Source organism: Sceloporus undulatus, chromosome 1 (genome assembly GCF_019175285.1).
Source record: "Sceloporus undulatus isolate JIND9_A2432 ecotype Alabama chromosome 1, SceUnd_v1.1, whole genome shotgun sequence".
NCBI lineage: Eukaryota > Metazoa > Chordata > Lepidosauria > Squamata > Phrynosomatidae > Sceloporus > Sceloporus undulatus.
The window spans coordinates 248857847-248873196 of NC_056522.1; the positions used below are offsets into that span (position 1 = coordinate 248857847).

The following is a 15350-nucleotide window of genomic DNA, read 5'->3' on the forward strand; positions in this document are numbered from 1 at the left end:
AACAAACAAAAACTTGGTTGTTTTTCTTATTTTTAAAAATGTTTTCCCCCCAACCCTGATTACTACTTGTATTCTTGCCAAAGAATACCAGATACTGTTGGCTGTGTTTTTGAGGAAGACAGTGACAAACCACATCTGAGTATTCCATGCTAAAGAAACCCTGTGAATTTGTGGAGTCACCATAAATCTACAAGCAACTTGAAGGCCCATGTATATGCATACACAAAGTAGGAACTTGGAGACAGTAGAGATGGCAGTTTGCATGTGAGAGATTTTAAGGTGTAGAGGCAGTATCTTCCTAGATAATTAGAGCAACTTCCTCTGTTTGTGACGGAAGGGACTTTGTACTATCCACAATACTTTGTCTTACGTTTTATGTTCTTGAATTTCCCATTGCTTGACCTCTGCTTCTTTTCTGTTACTCTTTAAACACAGTTGGAGTTAATCCTCTGTTGGTAAACCAGTTTGCCTTTTGTATTCCAAAAATCTCACCTCCATATTTTAAAAAGGAGTTCTAGAATGTTTGGAGGCAATGCTTGTTGGCATAATTATCTGCACAGGTACACTTAATGTTCACATAACCTTTACATTAGGAGTGAATTTTGTGAGCATTCAAGAAAGAATGGTTGCTGCCCTTTTTATTCTAATTTCACATTGTCAGTCATACTTAGCTCTGTGGTGATGACACATGGAATTCATCCTCTGATCTTAGTTGATAACCAGTGAACAGGGATTAGTTTGTAGGCATGTGGAAATTGCTCCCTATTCAGGATACAAAGGTAGAATGGAGATTTTAATTCATGAAGTAGTGAGGGTATATTCTTGAGCTTCACCTGGTAGGCAAAAATTACAAAGAGTGAACTGTTGGTGGCTAGAAACAATTTAAGATATAAAAAGTGTGCATTCTTATTTGTGCCATTGACCACTCACTGTACAGTATCTAGAGTTTTCTGTGTCATTTTAAACTGCTCAATTGAGACTTTGTATTCTGCTGTTGGTACAAATGACAAGGATAGTATCAAAACGGAATGGGGGGAGAGAAAATGTTTTTAGGATGATTTTTCTAATTTGGTGACATTCATCAATATGGCCCCATACAGACTGCCAAAATAAAGCTGCTTTGGGACACTTTGGAGGTATGCTGTTTAATGTTGCATGCACCCTAAGAGTCTGGAAGCTGCACCAAAGCCATGCTCCAGTCCTTAGGACTAAATCATGGCTTTGGTGTGGCTTCTGGATTCGTAGGACGCATGCAACATTTAAGCAGCATGCCTCCAAAGTGTCCCAAAGCAGCTTTATTTTGGCCTGTCTGTATGGGTATTCCTCACAACTGACCATCGTGCCAAGCAATAGACCAGACAAGCATTGTAGATAGAAGTTTGGCTTCTCTCAGGATCCTTTTACAGTTGCATCTGCAAAATCAGCAAAATACTAGGGATGCATATTATTAGCCTTTGGCATATGGAGAAGATGTATTTTTCTATTCTGAAAGCAAACAGGTCTTGAAAATCTACAAGCCAGGGTCAAATGTATAACTGGTCACCTAGATATCAGAGGCTAGTAGGAGTTAATTCTATAAAAATGAACAGCATGAGCAGTTAACTACATTCCCTTGATAGCTTAGGATATACTAGAAAGCTTGTAAATTGAAAGCATGCATTCTGTCATTTGTGACAGGATGCAGATTCATAGCTCCTGTGAACTTCATCTACATTCTAACTGCTATTCTTTCCTCATCCCCCAGAAACAAGCCTGAGGCTGTAGAAGTAACATTTGCAGGTAAGTCCAACTCTTTTAAATTGCCTGGAGAGAAATAATTGAGAATGAAATAAAAATTATTTGTTTTGTTGTGAGTTGTCTCAATCAGTGAGCCCTAGCTCCTTTTTATCACAGTGACTCAGACTAACTGCACAAAAGAAGCTCTGTTTCTAGAATTTTACTATCTAATAGTGAAGTGTCCATTATCCATCCTGTTGGAGTTGATATATTAGTGATGGCAGTTAGACAAATGCCTTCATAGCCTCCTTGGTCCATGTTTTTTGATGTGCCGGGGTGGGCAAAAGTGTGTCTCCCAAGGCTGTTTTGACCTTCTGTACTCCTGGACTGCACTTTTTCTGGCATTGTGGATTGCATCTCCTGTAGTCCTGTGGGTGGATCAATTCACCTTATAATTAGGTTGCAGGACACCTTTCCCCCACACCAACATTTTTAAAAAAATATATCAAAACAAAAGTGGAATTTCTGCTTCTTCTGACTTTTTTTGTTTTTGTTTTTGGGTTTTGTTTAGGTCTGGTGCAGAAAATTGGGACCCAGTTGGGTGCCAGGGGCTTATAATCGGCTCCCAGTCCCACCATACTTACCACTATGTCTTTAGAATGGAATATGTATGACAATAATACTGTCCTGTCCAGAATTTTTAAAGACTTGCCAAGTAACCCAGTGAAAAGCACATTTGTCTCAGGCCTCAGTTTCAAGTTCCTGTCCAGGCTTGGAATTTATTTGGTGGTATTTTCAAAAGTGCTTCTGCATTTCTTTTTCCTTTTTTTTTCTCCTCCCCCTTCTTTCCTCTTTTCATGAGGTGGTATTAGTATTCATTATCATTTAACTTGCTGTGGTGTTATGACAGGGGCTACTAATGCCTTCTTGACTAGTAAAAGCTAGTAAAATTCCATCATACCTGTGCTGAAATGTTAGCACTGAATGCTATGTGTTGCTGTCTTAATCAGGAATAGGCCATTGAAAAATTTGCTATTTAGGACCTAATGGTACTATTTGCATTTCTGAAAGTCTTCATACATATTCTGAGCTGGTGCAGCTTGTTTCTAATAGGAACCTAAAAATCCAGTTCTTGAAGGGTTTGCAATCTTACTCGTCAAATTCTTGCATCAGATGGAGTAGGCTGGAGTCCACAAAATCTGATGCCTAATAAAAATGATTAATCTTCAAGGTGCGAGAAGACACTTTCTGATCATAGTTAAGGAATGGTGCACACTTTGATGCAAATATACCCAATTCACACCTTCAGAACTGTTATGTATACTGAAATACAATCGTCATTACTACTATTTTGCATTTTAAATTTTTCTGTGCCGTTATGTAATCAAAAAGAAAATACAAAAGTATGTTTATTAAGGGAAAATGCGCACAAAAATAAGTAGCAGTGAAAGTAACATACAAAAGTGCACCTTCATGCACAGTCCACATATTGGGGTAAATATACATAAATAAATGTATAAATAAATGTTTTTATCCAGGCTTTTAAAAGAAAATTGCAATTCAGTAAAAAAAACATTAAAATGAATAAGAGAAGGAAATTGATCAATTTAGTCCACCTCTATAAGTCAGTTATTAGATATCTGTCATCTGGCCTACTGTTTCTTGTACAGTGCGTCCTCGCCTTACGCGGGGGATCCGTTCCGGATCCCTCCGCGTAAGGCGAATTCCGCCTATGCTTGAGCCCCATTGGAAACAATGGGGCTTGTGCGCGGCGACGCGGGCGCGCGCAGGGTGCAACGGGCGCGTGCGCCCATTCAATTGAATGGGATGCTCTGCCCCGCGCGCGCGCTGCAGCTTGAGCACATATGCTCAAGGCCGCGTATGGCGCAGGCGCACTGTATTGCAACTTCAGTAACAGTATACCCAAGTAACAAAAAACCTTTATTCTGCTTGTACCCTATTTTAGAAAGCTTTTGTCTCCTACTGTGTAACTAGGCTGAAAATAATGCAAGCACTCTTCATCTCTCAAATGCTTTCCTAGATTTCGATGGAGTCCTTTACCATATTTCCAACCCTAATGGTGACAAAACAAAGGTTATGGTCAGTATTTCTCTAAAATTCTACAAAGAGCTCCAGGAACATGGTGCCGATGAGGTAAGAATAAATACACCTTATTCAGTTATTCTAATGCATTTGCCTGGAGTAAAATTTTATAGATGCTTCTTACATGATAATTCTAAAATGCAGGCATCTCAAAAATGCATTTGGTACATGTTTTGTTGCTCTTATAATATGTTCCAAGGAGCTGAGTTAGTGCTTTAACAATGCAAACTAATGCATCTAAACCAGCAGTTATGTTTTGTAAAATCTACAAGTTACTCCTAAAATACTCAGCTTTATAGAACATGGTCTGAGGTAGAATTTGGCACTTGATTGTCTTTAATTGAAATTAATAAAAATAAGCATTGTTAGTTCACTGCTGGAAACTGAGGTTATAGGCACAATTCAGGATACAAATTTTGATCTAGATTGCTCTAATCATAAAGTTCTTCCTTAGCTGTAATTCTCACACTTCTTGACTTGCTGAAGTCTTTCACATCCTTCTGTTGGGAGCAGTTTTGAAAGAAATAACCATGTTAGTCTGTTTCAGCATAAAAAAGGGAAAGGGCGAGGGGGAATGGATCTAGCAGCACCTTTCAGATGAACTAATGTATATTTGAACACGCTTTCATTGATATCAATCCACTTCTTCAGATGCACTGATATCATTCTATCAGCACATCTGAGGATGTGAAATGGATATACATGAAAGCTCATGTTAAATTATAAATTAGTTAGTCTGAAAGGTGCTCATAGGTTTCTCTTTTTCTATCTCCCCCTTTTTCCCTTTTGGGGGTATCACATTCTCTGTGATCCCATGTAACTGACAGATTATTTCCAAAAGAAGAACTCATCCCCCTAATAGCTATTTAATATGATAGCCTTTTGGAGAATGCTTGGGCTGTAATGTTGACTGCTGGCTTCATTATGTTATAAGAGTGAAGAATTGCTTGTGATTTGATAGTAAGTTTTCAGGTGATATTATGTCTATAGTACTAGATAAAGTAGAGTGAGTAGAGTTCTGGAGTAACAGTGGATTTCTGCAACCAGTGTCACCTTGTATTCAGTTAATGAAGTCCTTAGCAGAGCCTGGGAAAGTTACATTTTTGAACTGGAACTCCCAAGAATTCTGTAGTTAGCTTGACCATGGGGATGGGGGGATGAAGTGGCAGAGAGTGGTCTTTGCTGCTCACTGAAGCATTGCTACTAGAGTTGGATTCTGCCACTGAAAGATCAAAGAGTCTGTTTGGGAGGATTTGGGGGAAAACACTGAGAGCTTTCAAAATTTCCCCCCTCCCCATAATAGTTCTGCTTGAATCTGTTTGTAGTCTGCAAATGCTTAATTAGTGTCTGCAGCTGATGTGAGAAGTGGCAAGTTTGGTTCATGTTAGACAGTATATCTTTTGGAAAGAACCATTTATGGTAGAAAAAGCAGTCCTTTCTGTGCGTTGTGGTTGAATCTCTCAGCAGAAAGTGTGACTCAGTTCCTGAAATGGTTTTCATATGTTGCATAATTTGAGAGGGTTCATGCTGCCTTGCTTAGGAAGAGCAGATGCTGCAACCAATATGGGACCGGATAGAAAGCATTTCATAAAACTGCTTGAATTATTTACAGTGGCCATCTGAGACGAACCAAAGCCTTAAAATGCCCCATAGATCATGGGGTGTATGTAGTGTGTATTTTCTCATTTTTTGTTCATGGGAAAGCTTTCTGGGGATTCTTTTTAATATCTGAACAGAAGCATGTGTGTCAAAAAGGGCACTAACACTTTGCCTGCTTCTTTGTTCCAAACCTCTTCCCACCTACCAAGAGTGGAGTAGGGGTTAATTTGGCTAACATGCTTGGAACAGGGTTGGGTCGGGTGGCATTGAAAAGGGAAGACCAAAGAGTGGGAGAAAGGAAGGCGTTTTTCCACTCAGTCACTCTGTTCAAAACTCTTTCTCATAAATAGCATTGCCATTGGTGTTTAAAGATACACTTTTGCAGATAATGTCTAGTTACATCTTTTTTGGATTTCAAAGCAGCAAAATAAAAGGTGGAAAGAAATCAGACTCACATCAAGCATATGGTATAGTGGCCATGATTATGAAGCAGGTAGTGTCTTCTGCTGTTGCTGTACGAAAGTGCATTTTACAGTATTGCAACTCTTAACAGTCTCATCCATCTTCTCAGAATGGCTCTCTTCTTTAATTTTTTAAAATCCTCCTCCCACTGCTTGCCATTTAACAGCTGTTTAACTATTCAGAACAGCGGTGGTTTGGCTCCATTCTGGTAGACATGGGAACATTTATGGTAAATATGCCTCATATCTGACCCAGGCATTTTTCATGCCTAGCATGGTTAAAAAATGGAAAAAAATAGCAATTCTCTTCCAGATGTTTTGGATGACAGCTCCACAGCCACTTACCATTGGCCATGCTGGGAGAGCATAAAGAGAAATGTGGGCTTGGAGAACATAATGGTCCTGCCCTACTGTGGTACTTCACCAAGCAGCATATATTTTCTCATAGATCTTTTCTTGCAGTTGCATGTCAAAGTGGCAGAGAATAATTTTGGGGCCTCTAGTGAACTGCTTTGCTGAGTAGAAATAACTAACACAAGGGCTAGAATTTTTAAGAGCAGTGTATTAGTGAAGGGCATGAAAATCATGTCAAAGCTCACAGCTTTTTGTCTTTTCCCTAGTTGTTGAAGAGAGTATACGGAAATTACTTGGTAACTCCAGAATCTGGTAAGCCTTCATGTAATTTGTGTCTTCATACTTATTCAGTTTGCAGTTCCAATGTAATTATTCCTTGCTTTTTATAAAATAAATTACTGTATGTTCTCAAGCTAGCTCGTGGTTGGGATCTCCTTGTCACAGTGCTATATCTTAAAATAAGCACACAGCCCCCTTCAGTGTTCCACAGGGAGGCTGAGAACATCAGAGCTGTATTTCTGAGCAGTGAAGGCTATGATTCTGGATCCACCCCCAAACATACCCCCGCTTCTGTAGTTTAGAAATCTTTTGTTCTGTGTAATAAGACTGACAGGCTCTCAAAAGCTCTGGAAAACCATGGTTACCTGTGACAGTACTGCTTCCCACTCATTTGTTACAGAACATGGGCGGGAATAGTTTCACTTGGTGTTGAGGAATGGAACAAAAAATTGCCTTGTGTGGAGGAGAAAGGCATGCTTAATGGAGCATAGTTTTATTTCAATGTGGCGCCATTGAAGAGTTGGAAAGAAATAACCTATGAGTTATAGTAGTCTGCATCTGCATTGCAGAAATAATCCAGCCATTGCTCAGTGCTATGAAATTCTGGAAATTGTAGTTAATTGTGGTACCAGAGCTCTCTGACAGAGAAAGTTAAATGTCTCACAAAACTACAATTCCCAGGATTCCATGGCATTGATCCATGGCAGTTAAAGTGGTGTCAGCGTGGATTATTTGAGTCCCTATATTGGGAGAAAGGTGAGATACAAGTAAATAAAATAAATAAAATAATTCTTTCTGCCATGTGCATGCAGTTGCAGTGTATTGCTTTCTCCACAATTGTAAATTTCACCAGAGAAGGGAAAATTGTGATTATTGCATTGTTCATCTGTTGTAGGTTACAATGTTTCTTTGCTGTATGACTTGGAGAACCTTCCTTCTGCCAAAGACTCCATTGTACACCAAGCAGGCATGCTCAAACGCAACTGCTTTGCCTCAGTCTTTGAGAAATATTTCAATTTCCAAGAGGAAGGAAAGGATGGGGAGAAGAGAGCAGTCATCCACTACCGGGATGATGAGACTATGTAAGAAATAACTGGACTTTCATCTCCCATATCTTGAAACTGTTTCCCAACCCTGCAGTTTAGAATAGTCCAAAACATTGTGTTCATCAGTGCACAGTTTGTCACCCACAGTCTCATCTGTGTTTAGGTGGGTGAGTAGCAAGATATGTTTGCTTGCTCCTAGGTAAGTGCTGATACGCTTACAGACTGTTTTACAAATGCACAGTGCAGGTCAGTGCAGCACACACTGTAGATTTCCCCAGATACATATCAGCTGGACTTCTCATAAGAATATATATTAATAAATGATGTTACTGAACTCAACTTGCATGTACTTGATGCTTTAAGGAAATCAGGATAAGACTTGAATGTTTCTTGGGAGAGTTATGGGCCAGTCTGTATAAAACATCTGAAGATGGATTGCATCATTCATATATGTCAACTTACCCCACGGTTTGGAAGACGCTCTACACTATTAAAGGTTTTTGGAGGGTAACAATCATTACATGTGCACAGACATCCTTGATGTGGGGAAAGATATTGCATGTATCATGCTGTAGATAGTCAAGAACTTATGGCAAACTGTAAAGCCATTCTGCATTTTGGTAGGTGTCAAGTGAGGTCAGAGAGAAGAGAGATGCTATGTTTTCTGCATCAGCCCCATAAAATAAGTTGGTGAGCGGAATCATAAGGACAGTTAAATAGTTGATGAGCGACCCTTGTTGTTAAAATCCTAGTAGATTCTCTGTATTACAAAAGATTTTAGATTCATAAATAGTATTCTTTTCATCTCCTTTTTAGGTATGTTGAATCAAAGAAGGACCGTGTCACCGTTGTTTTCAGCACGGTATTTAAGGATGATGACGACGTAGTGATTGGAAAAGTATTCATGCAGGTATGATACTTCAGATTCTGTAGACTTCTGAGGGATTGTAATTAGCACATTTATATCAGGAATACCATTGTGCTTTTGCCCTTCCCACAGTAAGATTGGCACTGTGGTGCCTTTGGAAACTCAATTTGCTGATACAAATATTACTATACATATTTGCACTCAGTAGATCTTTTAAAAATTCTATTGTGTGCCCTGAGATCTTTTGATATAGAGTGGGATGTATATATACTTTAATCAATTGTTTTGCCTTCAACTCCTTTCTGTCTTATGGTGTCCTTACTTATCATGTCATTGGCAAGATTTATTCAGAGGGGGTTTGCCGAGAGAGAAGGACTTACCCAAAGACTTACCCATTAAGTTCCCACAGCCCAGCAGAGATTTAAACACTGGTCTTATAGAGTTGGTCCCACACTTAAACCATTATACCATTATACTTTAATAAATACTAAAATAAATAAACCAAGTGGTTAGGGCAGAAGATTAGAGTGGAAACATGATGTATAACTGGATGGAGTGGTCTAAAAGTGGAAGCAAGAAAACTTGCACATAGAATGCAACAGTAATTAATCCTGCTGTTGGTTCTGCATGTCCTCTGCTCTCTGAAGCATATACTAAGTTAAATAGTTGTTTCCTCAAAGCCACATGAGTTCCTGTTGAGTAACATTAGTTTACATATCCCTTTCTAATATGGCATATTTCACATTAGATTCACACAGCTGTTCTTCCTGTATCAAACTGCTATTAACTAGATGATTAGTTCTGTTGTGTGTGTTTTCTATGTTATGTCAAAGGCCATGTTGAGAACTGAAGGATTCGGCAATAGAACATATACCCATAGTCCTATATACATTTAGTCAAAAAAGAATTGCACTGGTCCTTACGTTTGAGAGCAGACTTACCCAAAGTCAACAAGTGGTTTTCCATGGCGCAATGGAGAGTCAAATCTTGGGCTCCCAGAGTCCAGCACTCAAACCACTACACCACATTAGGTCTCTACCCAGTATATACCTGTTCCACTACTCCAATCAGGATTCAACCAAGCATTGGTTGAAACAGTGCTGTATACTTATATAAAAGAAATGGTCTTGGCAGTGAACTATATCTCTTTAAAGCACCTAAGAGCAAAAACAATCCTTTGGAATACAGATCTCTGCTGCTCTTTCTTGGCCCAGTTATAGTTTCTACATCTTGTTTCAGATAGAGCACTACCATGCTCCTTTATCTTCATCTTGATGGAGACGCATGCAGAAAATTTGGTTAATTTCAGTAATTAGTCACTCAAATCGGTCTTAGCACGAACTTGTTAAAAAGTAGATATGTTTTTTAAGGGGAAAATTCTTGGAAGTTGACAGTTTCAGACAGTTTTGATTCCAGGATGAAACATGATTGAAGCTCAGAAGTTGTAGCCATTGTGGTAGGTAGACAGGTGGAACTTAGCATTGTCAATTTACATTTCTGAGAATGGAAAAAGAGGTTCAGGGAGAGAATGCTTCCTACTAGGTTTCTGATTAATAAACATTTACTATCTTTTATCTCAGGAGTTCAAGGAGGGTCGCCGTGCCAGCCACACAGCCCCTCAGGTGCTCTTCAGCCACAGGGAGCCCCCCTTGGAGCTAAAAGATACAGATGCAGCAGTAGGCGATAACATTGGATACATCACCTTTGGTAAGTGGGTGGCATTTTCAGCTGGGTAAGAGTCTGATGACTAGACAAAATGAAAGCTGTTTGCCTCTAGAACAGACCTGCACAACTTGGCCATAGGTAGGGGCTAAAATTAAAATCAGCTAAACTTCTTCAGGCCACAGATAGATTGTAATTAATTATTTTAATTAATCATTATTAAATTACTAATTATTATTAATTACTAATTGATGAATTCTAAATAATAATAATTAATATTAATTCCATCCTCCTCCTCCCTGCTCTTCTTGGGAGAAGGCCTTGACCAGGGTGACCAGATGTCATAACCAGAATGGTGGACAGGGTACCACAAAATGTAGGACATTCAAGGAAAATATAACACATTACAAAATAAAAGCTAAAAACAATAATATAAATTTACAACATTTACAAATATAAATGTACAAAAAAACCCACCTCCTTATGCCCCCCATGCCATTGGGCTCCTACCCCCTCACCCCCCTGGCAGCCCCTTCCTTATTTATAGGTGAGTCAGTTGTAAAAGCACATCTCACTCCAGAAGATAAATATACTTCAGCAATTTGCACTCTATGTCTTTCTATAATAATAGCTGCAAAACTGAACAATGGTAATAGCACTGGGTTTTTTTAAGTCCAGATTTATATGCTGCTTTAAAAATTCTTTCCATCTCTGAGTTATGAGAAGGATGGAGGGGGGGGATAAGACAGTGTTGGGAGGGAGGGAAACATATTAGGTGATGTATACCAGGGTATGTACAATTTGCAGCTAAGTAGGTGACCCTGAGCAAGTCACAAACTCTCAGCCTCAGAGGATGATAATGGCAAACCCTCTGAAGAAACTTGCCAAGAAAGCCCCATGATAAGTTTGCCTCAGGTTCACCATAAGTCAGAAATAACATGAAGACACACAAGAACAACAAAAACCCTGCAATTATTTTACAGGTAGTACATGGAAAGAGGAGGCAGCATGGTGTAGTGGTCTGAGTGTTGGACTATGACTCTGGAGACCAGGGTTCAATGCTACTGGTGTGGAGGCTTTTGCCCCACAGACCTGACCAGCAGGCCAGCCTGTTGCATAACCTACTGCTTTGAGGCAGTGGGGCGGCCAGGGCAGCCATGCCGTCTATCAGTCTGTTGCTGCCTTTTGGTAGCCCTACACTTCTGGGCTTCTGCGAGTAAGAACCCCATTGGCTTTAATGGAGCTTGAGTACGTGGAATTTCCCTTACGCGGGGGAGGGGGGGTCTGCATATTTTAAGGTCTAACTAAATCTCAAAGGTAGACCTTAAAACATGCAAGTTAACAGTTGTTGCTCCACACCTTTCCCCAAACCTTACGCAGCTGGTGTAGAAAGTATACTGTATATACTCATGTATAAGTCTAGAAATTTTAGTCAAAAAATTGACCCAAAAAACCTGAGTTGACTTATCCACAAGTCAGTGTAAGTACTGTACTTTAACTCTTATATATATAAAGAAGGAGCCATCCCCTTTCTCTGAATAAAAGGCAAGGGCTTGGTCCATCCTGGCAACATCAAAAATAAGCATGGCTCCCCTCTATTCTCTCATCCATCCATCCTTTAGGATGAACACAGACAGTGGTGCCTGCCAGAATTTTTAAAGTTCTTTAGAATCATTTTTCTTTGCATTATCCTTTACATCCTTTGTTACATGCCCCTAAATTTTACCCTCAACTTATCCAGGGGTCATATCAAAATCCATAATTTTGGCCCGAAAACCTGTCCTCGACTTATACATGAGGTCAACTTATAGTCGAGTATATACGGTAGTCCATGGGCTGAATGTGACACTTGGAGCCCCCAGATCCTCCAGACATCTTAAATTTTAAATTGGTTGATTTTTTCATCCAAAATTTCCCTCCTCCCAAATGCAGAGATTTTCCTTACTACAAGTGTCCCATCTCCCTTGAAAAGTGTGTGTTTGGGGGGGGGGGGGCTGAAAACAGCTGTCTCAGGCACACCAGTACAGCCCAGTGTGAACACAAATGAATATTGGCCCCCACTCCCTTTACAGGTGTCCATCCCTGCCCTTTACTTTAAGGTACAGACATTTTCTCTTCATTGCCAAAGCCAACTACCTGTCATTACAGCTTCTCACCAAACCAACAAGACTCCATTCTTGGAAAACTGTATGGAAATTTTTGCCAAGCCAGGCTGCTTAGTTCCTGAAAGCTTTGTCATTGGGCAGCACTTGGCTATGGAACACTAATAAGCCCAACTGTCTTTCCACTGTGACAATAGGATGAGAAACTCCATCCTGATAATTATCTTTTCCCAGGGGCTACTTTAACAGATCATGTTATAGAGGAGCCTTTGCCAAGACTTGTGATGCATTTTGGTGATAGAAAAAGGAAATGAAGTCTGCTATTGAGGGGCAGTTCATCAGAGTATTTTGAGATAGATAAAATAAGTATTAAATGCCCTCTTTTTTTGTGAAGACTTTTTTTGTTTTTTGTTTTTGTTTTTGTTTTTTTTGTTTTTTTTTGTGGCTATTTTGGACTTTTTTGGATTTGGATAAGTAATAACAATTCTGTTCCTAGATAATGAAAGCCTGCATAATAGATCTTTATGCAAAAAACCACTATATCTGTAGTTTTTTTGTGGGTTTTTTTGGGGGGGGGGCTATGTGGCCATGTTCTAGAAGAGTTTATTCCTGACATTTCGCCAGTATCTGTGGCTGGCATCTTCAGAGGGAAGGTCCTTCATAGATCTTCCAGATATGCAGACTATTCACTGTGACCAGCAGCCAATGAGTAAAGTAGGCAAATAGCTAAAGGGAGATTCAGGTCAGATAAAGGAAAGTATATAGCACATCACATTATTTTAGCTATACAATTTGCTACCACAGGGCGTGGCAATTGCCAACAATTTGGACATCCTTGAGAGATCATTAGACATTCATGGGGAATAATTGTCAGTAGCTACAAATCATGATGGCTGTAGCCTGTTTCTATGATTGCAGGCTGTGTGGATTTCAATGCCAGTTGCTGGGCAGCACAAGTAAAAGGATGTTATTACATTTGTGTCTCGTTTACAGACTTCCCATAGGCACCTTGTTGGGCATTGTGGGAGAAGAATGTTGGACTACCTGTGCCTTAGATCTATTCCAATATGGCAGCTCATTATGATGGGCCACAGTACCTCTATTAGAATTAAAAAGAGACTATACTTGCATGGTCAAGGTTCTGAAGGCATCACATTCAGACAAGCTTAACCATGGTGTGCAACACAGAGAAAAAATTCCATTTTTTCTGTGCACATACCATTATGTGAATACTGCAAATGTTGTTGATCTAGTACAGATAACTTAAAGAATGAACCTATTCTGTTATGTTCTCTTTGCAGTGCTGTTCCCCCGCCATACCAATGCTGCTGCCAGGGACAACACCATCAATTTGATTCACACATTCCGGGACTACCTGCACTATCACATCAAATGTTCCAAGGTACAGAAAGGGTAGTACTAAGTGTTGGTGAACAGATGGTAGATCTATTATTTGTAGTAGACTAGCAAGGATTTTTAATTCTTAGTTGTATAAACATAGCAGCAACATCCCCCCATCATAAATTATAAGATGAAATAAAGCAGGAGATAACTAGAATAAATTTTTGTATGGAAAGGATGTATGGTGTTTTGAAACTGCTGAAGTTTCTGAACAGTTTCCAAAGGCAGCCCCACATAAAGTGTGTTACAGTAGTCCAAATGGGATGTAATCAAGGCATGTGTCACCATAGCCAGATCTTAAGGAGTGAGGGCAGCTGGCACACTAATTTTAACTGTGCAAATGCACTTCAGTCCACTGCTGAAACCTGGGCATCCAAGCTCAGAGTGGAGTCCAGGAGCACACCCAAGCTGTGAATCTGAGATTTCAGGGGAAGTGTAACCCCATCCAGCACAGACAAAGCTCCAATTCCCTGTTCTGCCTTATGACTGACCAGGAGCACCTTTGTCTTGTCTGGATTAAGCTTCAATTTGTTTGCCCTCATCCAGTCCATTACTGACAACAGACACAGAGACAGCTTCCTTGGAGTCAGCAGGAAAGGAGAGATAGAGTTGGGTGTCATCCACATATGGACGACACCACACTCCAAACTCTGGATGACCTTTTCCAGCGGTTTCATGTATATGTTAAATAATGTGGGGGGCAACACAGAAACCTGTGGATCCCTACAGGCAAGCAGCCAAGGAGATGAACAGGAGTCCCTGAACAACACCTTGTGGATCCGCCCCTCCTAGAAAGACTGGAACCACTGCATAGCAGTGTCCCCAAGTCCCATCCCAGAAAGGCGGCCCAGAAGGATACTATGGTCGATGATATCAAAAGCCGCTGAGAGATCTAGCAGGACTAACAGGGACACATTCCCCCTGTCCAGTTTCATGCACCAAGGCAACCAAAGCTGTCTCTGTGCCATAGCCAGGTCAGAAGTCAGATTGAAATGGACCTAGATAATCTGTTTCATCCAGGAAACCCCTTGTGTACAAATGGCAAAGAGTAGGTATATTACAGTCAGCTCTCTGTATGCACGGATTCTTTATCCATGGATTCATGCATCCACAGCTTGAAAATACTCAAAAAATATAAATTCCGTAAAGCAAACCTTGATTTTTCAGTTTTATATAAGAAACACCATTTACTGTGCCATTTTATTTAATAGGACTTGGGCATCCACAGATTTGGGTATCCATGGGAAGTACTGGAACCAAACTCCAGCAGCTACCAAGGGCCCATTGTATATTTGTATCACAAAGTATGCCTTCCAAAAATTCCAAGGCATCCTGGCACAGTGTGCCCCACTTTTTGAGACTTCTATGAGACATTAAGAGGACAAAAGCCCAACATACACTGAAAATGCAAAAAAATCAAAATTGGAAGTGCTTGTCCAGTCAGATCTGGTTTGGATTTTGTGAGTCCGTTCCTGCTTTACCCGAAGAAGGCTTTATGTTCCTTCTTTTTGATTTCTGGCTTTCATCATTATTCCTACCATACCTCTGGGAAGTAACATTTCTGGGTGTTGTTTTTCTAGTGCTCACTGTCTTATTGCCAGTGAATTGCTGTATATACTCATGTATAAGTCTTGAAATTTAGGTTAAAAATTGACCCCCAAAAAAACTGAGCTGCCTTATCCATGGGTCAATGTAAGTACTGTATTTTAACACACACACACACACACACACACACACACACACACACACACACACACAC

The 15350-nt window shown here is 40.0% G+C and overlaps 1 protein-coding gene across 1 annotated transcript in view; it reads left to right on the forward strand.

Moving 5' to 3' along the window:
• The window catches only part of ARPC2 (actin related protein 2/3 complex subunit 2), a 31537-nt gene that overhangs the window by 11118 nt on the left and 5069 nt on the right, over nucleotides 1-15350 (forward strand). Inside the window, exons 2-8 of the mRNA XM_042475141.1 lie at nucleotides 1745-1779; nucleotides 3758-3870; nucleotides 6500-6545; nucleotides 7408-7594; nucleotides 8375-8468; nucleotides 10007-10133; nucleotides 13492-13592. Coding sequence (XP_042331075.1) covers nucleotides 1745-1779; nucleotides 3758-3870; nucleotides 6500-6545; nucleotides 7408-7594; nucleotides 8375-8468; nucleotides 10007-10133; nucleotides 13492-13592 — 703 coding nt within the window. The remainder of the gene's footprint in view (nucleotides 1-1744; nucleotides 1780-3757; nucleotides 3871-6499; nucleotides 6546-7407; nucleotides 7595-8374; nucleotides 8469-10006; nucleotides 10134-13491; nucleotides 13593-15350) is intronic.